This window comes from Rhododendron vialii, chromosome 8a, assembly GCF_030253575.1.
Source record: "Rhododendron vialii isolate Sample 1 chromosome 8a, ASM3025357v1".
NCBI classification, from domain to species: domain Eukaryota; kingdom Viridiplantae; phylum Streptophyta; class Magnoliopsida; order Ericales; family Ericaceae; genus Rhododendron; species Rhododendron vialii.
Genome location: NC_080564.1, coordinates 9,327,833 through 9,346,107, shown reverse-complemented (window position 1 = coordinate 9,346,107; position 18,275 = coordinate 9,327,833). Strand labels below are relative to the sequence as shown.

Here is an 18,275-nt window from a genome sequence, read left to right as displayed (position 1 = left end):
TTTATCTCTTTATCTCTCTTCACTTATTACTCAAAAAAAATTCGATCAAAATTGTGGTGAAAATATAAATCCAGTTTTTTCCTTTAAAATCTGGCAAGAGCCAATTAAGCCCTGGCAATAGCTTCCCCAATCGAGTGTGGATATAGGAGTAAAGTAGAGCAGCAAGTCATCTTTCCAATTTCAACGCTCCGAAATCCCAAAAATCCGACCAAAAAGATTCAACAACAATGTCATGGCTTGTCCGATCGATCACTAACTCTCTTCGACTCGACGACGACGATGACAATGGTGAATCCAATAACCCCAATTATCTCACCAAAGACAGCAATCAACCTCATCCCCAATCCGATCCACCATCACCTGAACAACGCGGCGTCAAAGAAGACCTCTCCGACCTCACCCAGACCCTGACCCGCCAGTTCTGGGGCGTCGCCTCCTTCCTCGCCCCTCCGCCTCAGGCGCCTGAACCGAGTGGCGACGACTCGGATCGGGAGTCGACCGACGCGGCGGGGATCGAGGGAATACGGAGCGATATCGCCGAGATTGGGGGGAAGTTCAAGAGCGGAATCTCGAAGCTCTCGAGTAACATAGGGGTGTTGGAGTTCTCGAAAATCGCGTCGAATTTTCTGCAGTTGGGGTCGGAGGAGCAGGAGGGAGGTTATAATGGATCTGCCGTTGGGGTTACTGAGGAAGTGGTGGCGTTCGCGAGGGACGTCGCGATGCATCCCGAGACTTGGATGGATTTTCCTTTGCCCGAAGAGGACGACGACGACGAGGGTACGTTGTTTTGGGTAGTACAATTATGGTTTGTTGGGGGTTTTTTTCCTCGTAATCGATGTGCATTTGATTTTAGGATTAAAAGAACGAGATTCAAAACTCATGGACTCAGCATTATGGGATTTTTTGCTGTGTTTCTATGAATTATACTTATGTTGCATTCAAATTTTTTTTGTGTGTGTGTGTGTGGGTAATTTGCATGCATAATGTTCATTAGAATTAATGAAGCAAATGGATAGTTCATAATGTTTTACTTGTTTCAACTTTCAAGTATTGCCGCAAGATTGAAAGAACTTGTTTTTGTATGGTTTGAAAAGCTTTAATATTGCTTTAGTTTTTGTATGGTTTGTATGTTCATTAGAATCCTCCTATGTGACTATCCGGATACCGAATTTCTTGGAGTCACACAAAACTTGCAGAACGTTTCCCTTAATATCTGGCGGGAGGAAAAAAAGTGAAAAGAATGGATTAGGGAAGGACAAACCAAGGGAGTCATTGTGGAGAAACCATTCGTGCATAGAAAGAGTAAATGTAGTATCTCATATCTGGGATGTGTACGTGATGGATGGCCATTATGGTTTGAAAAGGTTAATACTTCAGCTGACAAGTTTATGCCAAATCACACTTAAAGCCAATGTCGTAGTGCTTGAGAATGATAATCTATGGACAAAGACTTGTGTCCCTGCTGAATTGTACAACTTTATTTATAAGCAGTTTCAGAGAACTTGGAGTTGGAGTGGTCGCGTGGGAGGTCAAGCCGTCAAGGTGTTTACTCAGCTAGAAGTTAGGGAATCGACTTATGACGTACTTTATCTCGTTATTTAGGAAGAGTGAGAGAAAAGGTCAAATGGGTTTTGGGAGTATGCAGTAAAATGGGGGAATTATTGAATTTTTGAAAAGAACCAATTTACCCAGGTTGTGACTTGTGAGTGTTTTACTTTGGTATTCAAGTGATGCAAATTTTACACATGGGTGGGAATGCTTAAATCTTTCTTCCAAAGTTCCTGTGGAAATCATGCGGTTTCCCTTAATTCTATATGCTTATATGCATGCTAAACTTTGAAAGTGTCTTTGCAAGTACTGCAACTACTCTGTTTCCTTTATGCATAGAGAGCGGAGGAATTAGAATGTTGCAATTAGTTGCTGTTAAACTCATGATGTAGAATGTCTATATGATTAGTACTGATACAAGTTATACAACATGTTACATTATGTTCCCCTTTGCCTCCAGATTTTGACATGTCTGATGCCCAACAAGAGCATGCTTTGGCAGTTGAAAGTCTTGCACCAAGATTAGCTGCTCTCAGGATTGAACTTTGCCCTGGCTATATGAGCGAGAGCAGCTTTTGGAAGATTTATTTTGTTCTCCTGCAACCTAGACTCAATAAACATGATGCTGACCTTTTGATAACACCCCAGGTATTCTAGTTTCATGATCTCATTACATTCTTCTTAGTTATTTTACTTTTTTATCTGTGTTGTCTTTTCTTATTCTGAAAAGGTGGATGTGTGGTAAGACTAGGAGAGATAGGGTAAGAACTGAAAAAATTTGTGGGTTGGTAGGTGTAGCATCAATTGAAGGTAAGTTGGAAGAAAATAAGCCAAGGAGATTTGGACACATACAACGGTGACCAATAGATGCCACCGTAAATAGAAAGTGATAAATTAATCGTTCTGGAAATGCGATGGGGAAGACCTAAATAGACATGGGATGCTGTGATAACAAAGAATATAGTTACTTGAATTTGTTTGATTGTATAGACCTTGACAGAGCAGAAAGGAGAAAAAGGATTCATGTATGCCACAACAATTTACTGGGACATAATGTTGTTTTTGGTGTGGCTTGATCCGGTTTTTTTCTCCCTCGCCCACTTACCTACAGCAGTGGCCTAGGAATCATGACTTACTGCTTGATCTAAATGGCGACTTGGTCTTCACTGTTCTGCACATGGGAATCTGGAAAATTTAATAGCTTTGTCCTTCTTGAAATTGGTAATCTACGGGGAAGATCACTGGCTTTTTTGAAATGTCGAACACTACTCCCTAGTCCGTTAGACATCGCCCACAGATGTGCAGCTACGGGAAGTTGTACTCTTTGGGATTCCTCGTGAGAAAAACCATTGGCACCAACTGTACTGCCGGTTGCTTTCCTTTTTGTGTTGCAACTTGCAAGCTCTTCACACATGGCATCTGACAATAGTTGAGTTTCTTAATTGTACCATAGATGGGTTCATTTTACTGTCATGATTTCACTTCGTGGATGTTCGTGCATGTTACAATGTTCAGAGTTGATGCATATGATGCGGGGGAAAATATATTTCAGTTTTGTCGTGTTTCTCTGACTTTACCTTACAACTTTGGAGTGGGCCACTGACTGAATTAGATCAATTTGATATGCAAGTTGGGGACTGCATGCTGGGGAAAATGTGAGAACGGAAGGGGTCGGCACTTCCTCATTGAGTCATTGTCTTGCAACTTGTAATAGAAACTCATTTTGTCCATCAGTCGCACAACTTTGTTCTAAAGATCATCCTTGTTTATTAAGTTTATGGCGTGTGAGAAAGATTTTGCACTGGAACAGTAAGTTGAATCTTTCACCATAAATTGTCCCGTGCTGATGTGAGGTAGTTGATTCTATATGTTTTTGCTGCCCTGGAAATTCTGAAATGTTGGCCTAGGCAAATGAAAAAATTAAAAATTTCTTTGGGATTCAACTAAGTCCCAAGTAAATGGACCGTTCAAGAACTTACCATAGAAAGGGCCCTGCTAAGATGGTTTTCATCAATTCTTCTGTGACCTACATGCTAATGTAGATTTTCTTCTTGTCATTCTAGCAATTTTGTTGATTTACCCATGGAACTATTAACGGATCTTGCACATGCAGATAGTGGAAGCCAGAGCCTCGTTGACGCAGGAGTTACAGAACAAAACCAAGGCAAAGCCAGAACAAGACTGGTCGGGAATGGACACTTCTTATTCAAATGACATTGCCAACCCACGGCATGAAAAGGGTATTTTAGTTCCTTCCAATGCTCAAGCTGAATATGTGCAGCTTGAACCGACCACTTCCACAGTGGATGCTGATTTTGAGACAGAGAAGCACGCAGTCCGGACTCAGAGCACTGAGATTCTGATTATTGACAAGTCTGTTGTTGAGGAAGGGCCAACAAACTTGGCCAAGGACAAAAAGTTGCACTTTGATTCGTCTTCTAGAGGGTTTGAAGAGAAATACGAAGACGATGGTGATGATTGGTTAAAGGAAGAAAGCTCAGAGATAGTTGGTGCTAGTGGGACCGGTGTGCCTGTTGAGAATGAAGAGGATGTATCGTTCAGTGATCTCGAGGAAGATGATGGAGATGTTCCCACTAGTTACAAGAAAGTAACATATGGCTCCGATTCTTCAACTAAAGAATCAAGGGATTGGGTTCAGTTGGGCAGAAGCTCTACCGACTCGAACAAGGATGTCAACACTGTTGGTGTTGATCGTGCTGGGTTTGACCAGGCAAGTGCGCATGACCCTGAGACGAAGGAATCTAATGACTGGCTTGATGTTGATGAGATTGATGTGGAGTAGTGTCACTCTCGGAGCTGTCTAGAATGATGCCTTAAAGTAATTGTTCACCCTTCCATGTTGTGAATAGGCTGCTCGATGTTTTTACGATTCAATGATTGTATATAAACCTGGGGATACACTGGATGTTTGCTTATGGAAACTTTATTACATGTTTACTGGTGATATCAGAATAATGAGAACAATTCATGTTCTAGATGATGCACATTATTTCAATTTACCTATATTGACATGCTCAGTAGTGCTAATGGACCTTATGCTAGAGCATGAAGCTTCAATTGCAAACTTATAGTCGGTGCTTTTACGACTCCGTTACTGATTTTCTATTTCTATGGTTGCTGTACAATGTTGAGGTGGAAGATGGGAATCATAGATCATAGAAAGGGCAGTTATCTCACCCCTTCAAAATACATTACTTCTACGCAGACAACCATAGGGGAACTAGCCAAGTTTTAGAAGCATTTCTCAAAGCTGATTTTGAGCACATAAGCGTTTGCAACTGTTGTTTTCCCTGTCGATTTCTGTCCAAATGGTGTAGGTTCTTCCCATCCTTCTAGTTTAAAAGGCTCATCTTCTAGTTCAAATGGCATTGTTTCGATTGTCAACTTCTGTTCAAATCGTGTTGGCTCTTCCCATCCTTCTAGAGCAAGAAGCTAGGAATTCGTAGTATTAGAGATTAGTATATACTGTATTTATATTGAGGTCTGTTTCTTAAAAAAAAGTTTAATACTTTCTCTTTATATCATTTCTGTTGCTCCTGTTTTCTAGGAATCATCTAGAGATGAAGATAATTCCTTTGTGCAAATCTTCTTTCTAGAACATCTATAGAAAAAACCTATTTTCTGGCCATATGATCAATTTCCAGTTTTTTTTTTACAAAAGTTACGAAGGTTCATTCATAACTACATAATTGAAGTAAGCACACTCAGAGAAGCAGGTTAGGAAAAGGCAGGAAGAGGAAACACAATTTTCAATCTGAAGGTAACATTTCACTAGCCACATGAAGCCGGTAAACTGCATACCGAAACCAGTATTGTTCTAACATATTTACAGATGTGCAATAGGATACAGTAGGCGAAACAGTAACATTTTCTCATCAAGACTCAAGATTTTATGGTTCTGAAGTTGCCTGAGATTCTCTCAAGCTGAGACCACAACAAGGTTCCCAAAGAGAACCTCGGTCTATCTTCTACCACATTGCTTTGACCTTCTTCCACATTGCTGCTTTTGCTTGTGATTATACTTCTGGTCGTAGTTTGTGGGGGCCGCCCAGGGGATTCGTTAACCACCGTGACAGTACCTCCAATCTCTCTCCTCACCATCTCTACTACATCCCGGTCCACGTCTTGTCCTGATGCATCCGTGACGTAGAACGATCCAACAGCTTTCTCACCATGTGTCCCTATCTCTGCCCTTGTTATTGACAACCCATTCTCCCGAAAGGCCCTTGTTATGTCCGAAAGGAGTCCCAGTCTGTTATCTGTGCAGATATCCAACCTCAGTCCCTGTGCATGGAAATCGTTGATAGTCAACGATAAAAGTATAGAGTAAAAGTATCTCAGGATATTATGTACAAATTTCTGGAACATACATGGGAGACTCTCCGCTCAATCGCAGACGTCAAGCATTGTGCAACTCTTCTCCTCTCGCTCTCTGAATCCAATGTGCAGCCATCCATGTGCCGAATGAAATACTCCTGAGGGGATTTTCAGAAAACAAACAGTCAAGACTCTGAGCATTTTGGCTGCAGCAGCAGATGTATTATGAGAACGTATTTTCTAAGAACATTGGTTGTGAAAAATGTTTTCCAAGAATAATGGATTCTCCTGTTGGGTTGCAAGTTGCAACTTTGAAAGTGATGATGCAAATAACTATGGTAGTGATGCTGGTGGAAGAATGGTGGCAACAACAATGGCATTTGTTGTTGGGTGAGAGAGTGGTGGTGGTGGTGTTATAGTTGACTAGTACCATTCATATGAAATCATTTTCAACATTTAAGTGTGAAAAATGCATTCTGTCGAAACCGAACTCATTTTTTGTCGGCATGGACACTATTTTCCGTTGGCTTTCGTTTTTGTCCCCTCAAACACACAATGTACATAAAATTTTTCTTAAAATAGAAGTTGTCCCATGTAACAAAGCGTATGTGATTAGAAACAGAATTTGGTAAGAACCAACCTGAATAGCGATGGGGCCCTTGGAGCTTATAGCGGCATGGAACACCACGTACTGCATATCTGTTAGGGTACATACAGTATCAAACAACAATTTTGGCCGGTCTCTACACCTCACGTTAACCTCTGAGTATCCCCTCTCCTTACAGTAATCTATGGTGACTCTGATCCCATCCCTGTGTCTATCTTGCCGCCTCCTCCCACCACCACCAGAACTACTGCTGCAGCATTCCTCGTAGTCCCTATCACTTGCCATCAGCTGGTGGAGCCGCCTCTCGGTGTGGGTCCGCCCGGCCTCGGGGGCTGTTACCCTCACGCTCCTCCTCTCTCCCTCCCGGTGGTGGGCCTCCAACACATTCTCAAGCTGGGCCTGTACATGGGCTACTTGGTTCACACCTGCAACGGTCCCACCTTTGCAGTCATCTTCCATGTAGATGATGCATGCCAGGCGAGTATTGTGGGTCCACAAAACCGCAGCAGCCACATGGCATTCTAACTCAGCAATCACAGCTGATATTTCAGATAGTAGGCCTGGTCGGTCCGTGCCTGTGATCTCCAAGGCCGTCCGTTCTTTTGACACGTGTGGAGGCCTCACTTCTCTACCAAGGCTCGTTCGTACTTCCTTTGACCCCCTTCTAGTTGCACATATTGCCTATAAATTCCCACAGCCATCAGAAAATGGAGTACAAAATAAAAACAGAATTCTTGTTTGTGTAAGCGAGAGCGACAGGGGTACCTGCTCAATGTAAAGTATGAGGCTTTCGTCAGTAATTTTGTTGCCGAGCTGGTCCGTCACGTGGAAAACTGGTAGCCGTGCAATTATTTAATAACCAATCATTAGTCTAAGCACAGGAATCATAGTGGGTGACTCATATATGACTCAGAAAGAAAGTGATACGATTATACTAATGCAGTGGCATATCAATTATCCAGATTTCAGAATACTTTTTACAGCAAGTGTGTGAACAAAAGAAAGGGTGGGGGGAAGAGCACCAACCATCCATGAACCAACCACCGTCCGAAGAAATGTACGATTTGGATATAACTAGATCAAGATCCGTCAGAACTTGAACCATCTCCAGCAAAATTCCGTGCTTATTTGCACTATCAACCTGTGACAGAATTGTTAAGTAACACTCGATGCTTATAATAATTATTTGAAAAAGGATGCACATGGAAAAGTTTCTTTCTGCAACTTGGCTAAGGAACAACTAAAAGGCGTGGAGGGCATAAAGTTGAAGCTACTTTATAAGTTCCAACTGATTTGCCTATTATCTATGCCAATGGAACAGGGGTATTCTAGGAATTTACACACTGTTTCCTCGTCGGTATGAAACTATCAACCAACTTTGGATCTCTCATCATTAGTTTCAAGAGCAGACCAGTTTATTAGAATAAATCGGCATCCATAACTGCTACTAACTGACATTAAAAGTGGAAAAGGCAGAAAGAAGTGGATGATAGTAAAAGCTCAAGTTCTTGACCTTTCCTTGTTCGATTCCTAGGGCCTCTCAACTTTGTGGGTGGGTAGGAACCTTTTATCTCTACCATTAAAATTCACAGGGTAGAGGATGGAGAGAGTATTTTGAGTAGCGGTGGCCCCGCGTGGCGCGTTTATGTGGTGTCACAATCCATTCACGTCGATCACTCATGCCTGAGGTGGGAGCCAAGCCGATTTGGCCGACCACTCAACCTACTTGCTCAGTCACGGGCCCCAGCTCAGAAACATGCAGCCGAGCATGAACAGATCGGTGACACCACGTACAACTTGCTCTGTTACACACCATACTTTTCTCGAGGATGGAACCTTGGATCGACACTTAGCTCATGTAATTCAAGAAATTAAAGAAAGACTAAATAGTGGGAGGAGGCTTGCTTCGGTCGATTCTGCTTGTTTAGTGAACTCAAATGTTCTTGTTGGATCTCTTGAGCTCGCCATATTTCATCTTGTAAGGACCATCTGCAGAAATAGTCTGGAAGTACAACTTCATGAATCTGGTATTATAAAGGTCTAATGAAACAACGTTCCAGATGACCGTGGAACATATGCAAAGTTTTTTCCGCGGATATAAACATATAGGCTACATGATCTAGGAGAATGACTCCGATCATGAAAATATACCATTGGCGAGTCCCCAAGTCCCAACTGGACCGTCCAAGTACGCCAAAGAGAATTCAAAACGATACTCAGAACCTTTGAGTTTGTGATTAAAAACACTAATTCAGGGCAAATCAACTAAGCCCAATTAGTTAGAGAATCGGAATCCTAAGTCGTAATCATTGTCTTGTCAACTCAATATGGAGATAACATACATCTTCTCCGGTGGAATCTTTTCATTGCTGGGGACCCAAACACTCACCCCATGAAATCTAAAAAGCAATTGAATACTTAAATGTATATCAGATAGGTATCATTTACCAAAGCAATATCAAATTAACCATATCTTCCGTACTATACTTAGTATAAAAAAGATTTGTGTTAAGAGTAGTAAATATTTCTGGGTTGCATTCTGCTAACCTTCACAAGGGTGCAGTCTCGGCATGTATCGTTATCGATATTAACCCTGAAAAAACAGAAATGAAAAAGACTCCGTCATAAAGATTGAGAATATTGACCAAATGAGGTAACTTAATTATTAGTAGGATGGTATGGATACCTTGGAGGGTGGATTCTTTCGATAAGGGTATCGAATTCCGGGTCGAAATAAGGCCTGTAAACAATCTCCATCTCCGAATATTGAGACCTAACTTTGTGCTTGATATTCTCTGTACCTGAAGAAGATAGGAAAGAAACTAGCCAGGTGATAAGATTGTACCAGTTGGAGGTCAACCGATCAATTTATATGCTACCAGCTGTCTAGCTTTCTTGTTTTTCAAGAATTCCCATTACCCAAGAAATTTAAGCGACTGTTTTCGCCGATATCTAATTAGATTTCTTGGGTTTCACGAGAACCCTTTTGACGTTGGAAAACAGATTTGAAGATCCCTCGTCAAGAAAAGGGTTTCTCCAAAGTTGGATTCTTGTGTAACAAACATTTGTCAGATGATAACTAAAAGGTGCAAATTAGAAACAGAACTCGGAACGAAATTCAAGTTGTGCAAGAAAATTCCACATAGAAACGCGAGAGAAATTAAGGTATAAAATTTTGCACACAGAGAAACGCAATCACCTGTGGAGAGAGAGAGAACTTTTCAATGGATCAACTAGTGCCCATCAGTTGAGGAGAGAGAGAGAGAGAGAGAGAGAGTTCTCATATTTTCACGAAGGTTTGTTGGCAGAGAGAGAGGGGGGATGAGAGAGAAGCCCGCGAAATAGACAGAGTCAATGAGAATACACATACACACACACACTCTCTCCCCCTCTCCCTCCCCTATATATAGCTACACATGTTTGGTATGCAAAATATGTAAAGATATAGAAACGGGGGCTGTTAAATACGTACATGAGTTGTGCTGATTTGTTTCCAGTGGCAAAGGCCTAGGCCCCCCCACCCCCCTCTCTCTCTCTGGGGGGAATCTGCGCACGCCGTTAACGATAGCGAAGGGGGGGGGGACTGGGGGAGAGAGGCTTTTGAGTTTGTTTAACAGCAGAGAATCTGTCGGTGGGAATCTCCCACGTGTACTTTTGAGCGAATGAGGTGGCGATCCGTAAGCGTCCAACTGCGGCGTCTAGTTCCCGCGGTTGTTTACACGTGGGAGGGGTTTGCTATGCTGGCAGGGAAAAGTCAACACGTGCTGTCTTTGGAGTTGTAATCCTTGCGGGCTTCTTTAGGACTTTCGACCAACATAAACTATTCAAGAATTACTTGGCCCTCGTTTTTTCCCATTTCGCAACAACTTATTAATAATGCTTCAGAGGTTAAATACCTTAGGACTTATTATGTTGCATGGGTTCTTGCCTCTATCATTAGCTTGAGAGAGAAGCTCTGCACAAGAAAGAAAAAACAGTTGAAACTAGAAAGAATCCTAGCGCGAATGGCATTCGGGCACAGTTGTACCAACAGCTGCCTAGCCCTGTCTCCGACTAGTACCGTTTACCTGCATCACTCTCTGTGTTGTTAATCTCGGGACCTTTCTTTCTGTTCCTCGATAAGTGGACCGTGGAAGGGAGACAACTAAAGAGGTCGCGAGACTAACCGCAATTTTAGGGGCGGACTAAGAAAGTGAAGTTCACCTTTTGAACCAGGTGCATAGGGAGTGAAAAGGGAATCCTTTGATCTGAAGTCGACGGCTCTTTTAGATTTTTAGCTATTTCGGAGCAGCTTTGATTTTAGAGAGTTTTTTTGTTTTTGTTTTTGTTTTCGTTTTCGTGTTGTTGTTGTTTTTTTTTTTTTTTTTTCTAGTTTGAAATTTTAGGGATAAGCTCAATTCTCTGTTTCCATTTCCCTCTGTTTCTCTGTACCGAGAAACAGAGAACCATTGGATCGCATAAAATTTTTCCAAACAAAATAATGGGTACAAAGGATCATCCGCGTCCAGAGGTGCCTCTTGGGTTACATTGATTTGAATCCCATAAACTTTATGGGCTAGCTAATGGTCATTTTTTTTGTGTGATTCACACTATTGCTGGACTTGTTTTTTGGTATGCTTCGCATTATGTGCTATATAGAGCTTAGCGTTCATGTCAAGGACTCAAGATAATATACATTAGTAGTTCCTTCATTTCGCTGATGAAGTGTTTTATGTACTATTTGGTAGATTGTTTTTTTAGATTTGTGTCCTTGTCTTTCGGATGGATTTATGTATAAGTTTCCTTTGGCTATAATATTGAATATCATTGCGTTCGACCAAAAACAAAAATAAAAGAATTCACTCACGTAACCGCGTCTACAACCCATTTCCATCTGGTTTCCACAATAGAAAATAATTTTCCAACCCACACCTCTGACTTTTAGTTACTATATCTAATAACATAAAATAAGCACTCACAAGCTTTTCTTATATAAAGTCAATCTTTATCAAGTATATACATCATAGGCAATTTCTCGATATGAACATTCAAATGAAATGAATCACATGTTTAATTAATTAAAATCTAAAATGTAGAATTATATAAAAAAAATAAAGAACATATATAAATAGAAGTGGAAAATTTGAATGGGAAATGATAATACAAAAACCGTTTTTGTTGGTGTCAAAACTCTAGTGCACAAAAGATTTATACAATTTGCAATGTACAAGATTTTTATACATTGGAGTTTTGACACCAACAAAAATAGTTTTGGCATTATCAATTCCGAGTTGTATGAATAAAAAATTGTCTATTTTACTCTTTCAGTACAATATCTTGTAAAATATCATGATGAGAGTACTCCAATTGGGAAAATGAGTGCATGATAGATGAATTGAAGGTGGCCAAATTGAATTTTAGTTATCTCCATAAAATAGGTTCCTCTACAAAGCCAATCTTTATCGAGTACACATCATTGGCAATATCTCGGTATGAACTTTCGAAAGGTCGACATGTTTAATTAAAGTTTGATAATGGAGAAATTGTACACAAACTTTTAATAGAGATAAAAGTGAAAAAATGGATTGGAGTGAATGAATAGAAAATTGTCTATTTGTTCTCTTTGAATAAGATAGGATGACGAGACTAGCTCCAACGTGAAAAATGATTGAGAGATGAATTGAAGCTGCTCGAATTGAATATAACCTCACATTTTCTCTGGCTTGGTTAGTTGGTGCTTCATGAGAAAATTAAGTGGATTAAACATGTGTCCCGGCTTAAATCCATAGATGATCTCATGTCATGCACAACGGAAATTACCACAATCTTATTTCACAAACCAAACCGTTTGTGTAGTAGATCCCGATGTGTTTAATATTCATGGCAAAATCAAGTTTATCGGAGATCGATAAATTTTTTTTGTCTAATTATATTTGTGTGAAAAGAAATAAATGGTCAGAATCTAATTGTCTATTCCCCTTGTGACAAATATAATTTGTTCGATGGACATATATATTCGATAAACTTGATTTTCTGCATGAACATTAAATACAAATGGACACGTGATCGGTTCCATCAAATGGACGCGCAATCAGTTCTATTTTGCGTCACATGATGTATTATCACATGAGAATAGGGGTGCAAACAAACCGAGGTGGTTGAGTTTTGTAGTGTTGGAGCTCGGCTTGTTTACTAGACGAGACCAAAATTCGAGCTCAAGTTGAGCTCGTTTGTAAACAGTACAAATGAGCTGATGACCAAGAGCTGTAGGTCAAGCGATCGTGAGTGGGCACTTAGGTGCCGGTGCAAGAGGTTTCAAGTTCAAGTCAGTAAAACGAAGTTGACTTACCGTAATAATATAACTCTACTAACATATTAACATCCAATCGTCTGACCCGACAAACACAAAAATAAACAATCTGAGCTTATCCTAACGAATTGAGTCAAGCTCCTTCACTACATGAGCCTAAGACTCAAATTTGAGCCTCACACGTTTACTAAATAAATCGAGCCAAGCCAAACTTCGAGTAGCAGCTCGCGACTAGTTCCGTTAGTAAAGATAATTTCAGTCATACCCATGTTCAAGTGGACCCTCGTCAGAGGGGACAGAAGCCAATCCCTTATCCAGAACCCCATCACTGCATCACATTTGAGTCTTTGACTCGTCTCATTCACTCAGAGAGAAGCAAAAGTGGGCCAGTTCGATCTCAAAGCACCTCCTATCACAATTCACTGATGTAAACCAGTTCTCTCCCCAAAACTTGTTTTGTGCCTTTCCGGTGGTTGAACTTTGTCCTTTTAGCTGGTTGCTGACTGATCCTTATCGACTCTGTTTCATTTCGCCGCCCTCATCTAAGCATTAACTACGTGCACGCTTCGCTGTCCATTTCCTACACGAGACTCCCCTCCGTTACCCATCTTCAACCGCTTTGACATCACGTGATCTCTCTCTCTCTCTCTCTCTTTGATCTTACATATAGATAGATGCACGTACTTACATTCAGTGTATGTGGGTATATTATTATGTCTGGGTGGATGCAGTTACTGGTGCGTTCCAATTTACAAATCCTCGATCGAACCATTGAAATGTCAAATAACCCAACTAGAAACCACTGAAATTCTGATTACAATTTACCCAAACCTCCAATTGATTATGGATTTAGTGCTTGCAAAGGAGGGTTTTGGTCATACCCAGAAAAGGGGGAAGTGGGTTCTTCTACTGGCAGCCCTGGGTTTCACAGGATATGGGGCATACAACGTTTATCACTTGCCTTATGTGGCTAAGAAGAGGAAAAAGCTGTTGAAGGTCTTAGGAGCCCTGATGTCAATTGCTGAAGCTGTGTCCAATTCAGCTGAGGCAATTGGGGTTGTATCAAAAGATCTGAAAGAGTTTGTACAATCGGATTCGGCCCGAATTCCTAACAGTGTAAGGCAGGTTTCTAAGGTAACGAGGTCGGAGGAGTTTTCGGAGTCTGTGGTTAAGGTTACTAGGGCTTTAACTGTTGGAATTTCAAAAGGGTATCAATCAGGAATGAGGAAAGATAATGGAATGAGTGTGAATTTGAGCTTTTTGGACCAGGTTTCTGATAAGCTGTTCTCTACAGCTGGGTCTGGTTTTGCTTCTGTTGTTGTTGGGAGCTTTGCAAAACACTTGGTTATGGCTTATTCTGATTTTGCGACCAGTAACACTTCGAAGTCTGCGGTCGAGTGGGTGAATGTTGTGTGTGGTGAGAAGAGCAGAGAACTCATTGGTGATTGTATCCAGTTGTTTGTGAGCACAGCAGTTACCGTCTATCTTGAGAAGACGATGCACATCAATACCTACGATGAGCTTTTTTCAGGGCTGACTAATCCGAAGCACGAAAGGAAAATGAAAGAGATGGTGGCATCAGTTTGCAATGGAGCAGTCGAAACTCTGGTCAAAACATCTCACAAAGTCTTGACTAGTGGTAGTTCCGATTTGAAGTCCAACTCAAGTGATCCGTATTTGGCTATCGATGAGTTTGAGAATCAGAGTTCGGTGAATGAGGAGCTTCATGGGGAAGCGCGGGAATCGTTCGATGAGAATGAGGATGGTGGCTGGGTGAATAACGTGTCTTCTACGCTGGCAGTTCCAAGCAACAGAAAGTTTGTTCTTGATTTGACTGGGAGGGTAACTTTCGAAACTGTTAAATCCTTCCTAGATTTTTTGATGGAGAAGCTATGTGAGGGTATGAGAAGTAGTTTTAATGGTGTTCATGAGGCAGTCATTGACAGGAGTATCGAAGTTGTCAGATTTGTGACACAAAAATCATCTGATTTTGTTACTATATGTGTTTCTCTGTGTTTGCACATACTGGGCAGTGTTTGGATTTTGGTGCCAGCGTAGGAGTTCAAGACATTTACAGTGGGTGATTGTGTTTTTTCTGTTTTTGGTGGTTCTTGTTTTCCAACCCCATGTTGAGTGATACGATTATATGTGTGCATCTCCGTTAAGTTTGACTCCTATATTTGCATTTCAGCAAGAGGTTTGTATTGTTGATTCAATGTTGCTTACGCCTCCGGGATTTCATCGTTTCCTCTTCTTCTCTTCTCAATCAAACAGCGTCCTTTGTGTTTTTTCATTAGAGCCGATCTTGGAGTATTGTTTAAAGTTAGCAGGTTAAAGAGCCTTGGGAAGAAGTCTTAAAATCTTTCCTTTCATACACGGACATGCTTCTGTTGGGCATTTTGTTTGATCATCTATCTTAATGGTTCGCAACAATAACACATTTGTCCTTGCCACTGTCTATTCACGTGTTTGGATGGTTGGAATCTTAAGATCTACAAATTTGATGTCATATCACCATAATAGTAAGTCATAAATTTGGAACTTGGAAGAACCGGAATAGGAATGTCACATCAAATGAGATAATCAATTATGAATTACATTCCCAGACGTAAAATAACAAACAAAAAGGTTGCTATTTGTAAGATCTGATGGAAATATCCTGATGATGTTAGAAAGATTCGGTAATATGCCTATGTAAGTTGCTCAAGTTTGTGTACAAAAAGGGACTAATATAACAAGACATGATAGCAATCGAATTTTTGGGTCCATCTTGCAATGATGTGGCTAAAGCTCCAGTTGCATCCAATGCTTTGGCTTCGAACTGAGAACTTCCACTTTAATCGGCAATACAAAACAGACACCAACACGGGATCTCAAAGAATCCACCTTGGAGAACGGAGAACAAAGTAAATGCATAGATGATCCACTTACTTTCCAACCTTCGGGTGAACCTTGAAAAAAATTCTGCTTTTAAGTAGAGCTTCTGTCATTCTCCTTTGTTACTGCCTCTTCCTGAACCTTCTTTTTCCAATATTCGTCGAGTGGCGGCCCGAATATTGCTCTTCCAGAAACAACTCCAATTCTGGACAACCCAGAAAGTCATTAGATGTTCCAATTGCAAAGGAACGCCACCAATAATCAGTTCAAATAGTGTTCGAAATCAAAACTAGCAGTGGTTTTCTGTAAATTGCGTAAGAAGTTATTGCAGAATCGTTTTTGGACTATCAATGAAGGAAGCATGGTAATGTGCACATAAATTGATTTGGGTCTCTAAGCCTGCTTTCTCTGATGTCATTTGGCTTTGATTTGGGGGCATGGTTCTACAACAAAACGTCCCTGTAGCTCCTCGGTTCTTAGAGTTTTAGGGGGGTCACTGTTTCAGTGGTATTCTGAGAGTAGCCACTTTGTGCATAGATTGACAAATGTTAGGTCTATCTCCAATCATTCCCGCCCATACCCCCAATGATTGGGGAGTTGTTGTTTAGAGGTTTTGCCAACTAATATAGGAAATAACAAGGCACTACACTACTAATACAATTGTATGTGTTTTTAATACCATGCAACAGTTGCGCTAGCATTTAGAGTTAAATTTACATCGTAGTGTTCTTCCTTTGAGTCTATCTCATTGTAAACCTACAATATTGCATACAGGCAGAATTCTTGCTTCCACTTTGCTTGAAATAAGAAGTTCATAGTTAAAACTCTTTATTTAACAAAAAGTAGAGCAATTTTTAACTAAAGTTGGTAAGGAGAATGCGCCTGTTGACAGGACTCTGGACTGTATTTCTAGGTAATTACTATAGAGAATAAATTCAGAGTTTAGGCTGTACAAATGATGCAATCTCAATATAATGTTCAAGGCTAAAAACACGCTATAGGGAACTACTGAAATTGACAAACAACATGATTCAAAGAGCCTAAAATTTAGAACGACATAATCCAATCATACGCCACTAATTTGACGTTATTAATTACTCAACAATTATGAAGAAATAGAGAAAGGTGGTTAGAAACAACACTTCCGTCTCCCTAATATCTCTCAACGTTAATTTTTAAGAAAAAGTGCAAAACTAGTGCCTACCTACACTAGCTTCCCCACCCGCATCTGCAAAACCTCTCCACCTCTCCCATCTACCAAACAAGATATGCCTCGTCCATCACCACTTTCATTTCATAAGAGCAAGTTCAACTCGACCCAGATGGATACCTGCCAAATCAACTGTCACCACAACTTGCCCGTTTAGTAACCCCTAACGATTCATGCCCAATGCTCTCCATCCCATGTTTGAATGGCTGCAATAGCCTTCCCTCTTGATCATTTCCTAGGAGTAGGGCCACGGTCAGCCAACTTATCCCACAGCGGGTCAAGAAAGAGACAAAACTTGAGCGAGGAACGGGCTCAGCCCTAGTTCTTAAAGAAAAGTTGAGACAACTGATTTGTATTGTTTTGCTATGCAAAAAAGATGGGAAATCCCCCTTGGGTAAGCATTACCATAGGGGTTCCCATCTGCTATGGAATGTCCTGTTTTAGCCATAGCTACTGTTTGGGAGGCGAGCCCATTACCACAAGCCCACCAATGTGCTAGAGTGGACCAAGGGGCAAGGGCCCTCCACACAACATCTATTTTGCAGGACTACTACCCGCAAGCAGGATTCTAACCTGCGACTGTGTGGGAGGGGGTACTTTCACCCTCACACCTTAGCCATCTAGGCTACCACCTTGGTGGTGAAATGTATGACACTCACACTAACAGCCCCTTTGGATGGAGGGGTTTCATGAGAAAATAAAGGAAAGGGTTATGGTTTCTTGAGAAATCCCTCGTTTGAATGTAATATTTTGGTGAGAAAAGTACAAAAAAGAAATGTCTTGTTTGGCTCTTCCCCTTTCTCACCCAATCCCACTTAAAATGATGAGATTTAGTGAGAACGGGCTCCCGTTTCTTATCGCTCCCTTTCTCACAATTCAAACGAGCTGTTTAGGTTTCTCAATTACCACTATCTCCAACGGCACTGCTTTTTTCTTTATATTAATTCGGTGCTAGGACTAAATATGCTAATGCCATATATATATATATATATATATATATATATATATATATATATATATAGTTATGATGAATATGGAAAAGCGAATTTCCCTCTTTACATCCAGAAATGCTATAGCCCGTGTTGGTACCTATACAGGCACCCAGCAGATTCTACACGAGTTGGGTCTGATGCTTTGCACAAGATAATTAGGGTCAATCCAACCGGATTCGATGCAGCATTTCAGGGCATTATTTGAAGTTCCTCTACATTACTTTAAGCCTGGATAGTATACCATATAGTACAAAGAAGGAAATAAGAGATGCTTACATAACCGCTCCGATGACCAGGGGGAACGACAGAAACCTCTTCCGGCCGAACATTCCAAAAGTCAAAGGAGAGAGAGAGAGAGAGAGAGAGAGAGACAGAGGAAATCGTCTCTGCAGTTTAGGGCTTATGGTCATATAT

At 40.9% G+C, this 18,275-nt stretch overlaps 3 protein-coding genes and 1 non-coding gene across 5 annotated transcripts; 3 read left to right on the top strand and 1 right to left on the bottom strand.

The window, feature by feature from the left end:
• Positions 1-111: 111 nt before the first annotated feature.
• LOC131336097 (uncharacterized) lies at positions 112-4,544 on the top strand. The gene is made up of 3 exons (XM_058371760.1): positions 112-777; positions 2,009-2,196; positions 3,662-4,544. Exons 1-3 carry the CDS (start codon positions 228-230, stop codon positions 4,349-4,351), a joined length of 1,428 nt encoding a protein of 475 aa, XP_058227743.1. The 5' UTR covers positions 112-227; the 3' UTR covers positions 4,352-4,544.
• A 771-nt stretch (positions 4,545-5,315) lies between these two features.
• On the bottom strand, positions 5,316-9,986 carry LOC131298013 (ACT domain-containing protein ACR1). 2 transcript variants are annotated; one of them, XM_058323272.1, is made up of 8 exons: positions 9,966-9,986; positions 9,180-9,294; positions 9,041-9,086; positions 7,520-7,634; positions 7,259-7,326; positions 6,527-7,174; positions 5,940-6,044; positions 5,316-5,853 (listed from the first exon to the last, which is right to left on the bottom strand). In XM_058323272.1, exons 2-8 carry the CDS (start codon positions 9,248-9,250, stop codon positions 5,452-5,454), a joined length of 1,455 nt encoding a protein of 484 aa, XP_058179255.1. In that variant the 5' UTR covers positions 9,251-9,294; positions 9,966-9,986; the 3' UTR covers positions 5,316-5,451. The 2 variants fall into 2 exon arrangements, with proteins under 2 accessions (XP_058179255.1, XP_058179254.1); XM_058323271.1 differs by lacking the exon at positions 9,966-9,986 and adding an exon at positions 9,693-9,868.
• Positions 9,987-13,060: 3,074 nt separating this feature from the next.
• On the top strand, positions 13,061-15,678 carry LOC131336490 (protein PHLOEM PROTEIN 2-LIKE A10-like). Its single transcript, XM_058372358.1, has one exon. The coding sequence runs from the start codon at positions 13,626-13,628 to the stop codon at positions 14,838-14,840; it is 1,215 nt and encodes a 404-aa protein (XP_058228341.1). The 5' UTR covers positions 13,061-13,625; the 3' UTR covers positions 14,841-15,678.
• Positions 15,679-16,007: 329 nt separating this feature from the next.
• Positions 16,008-16,115, top strand: LOC131299343 (small nucleolar RNA snoR100). Its single transcript, XR_009190728.1, has one exon. It is a non-coding gene; the product is annotated as a small nucleolar RNA snoR100 (small nucleolar RNA).
• The last annotated feature ends 2,160 nt before the right edge of the window (positions 16,116-18,275 follow it).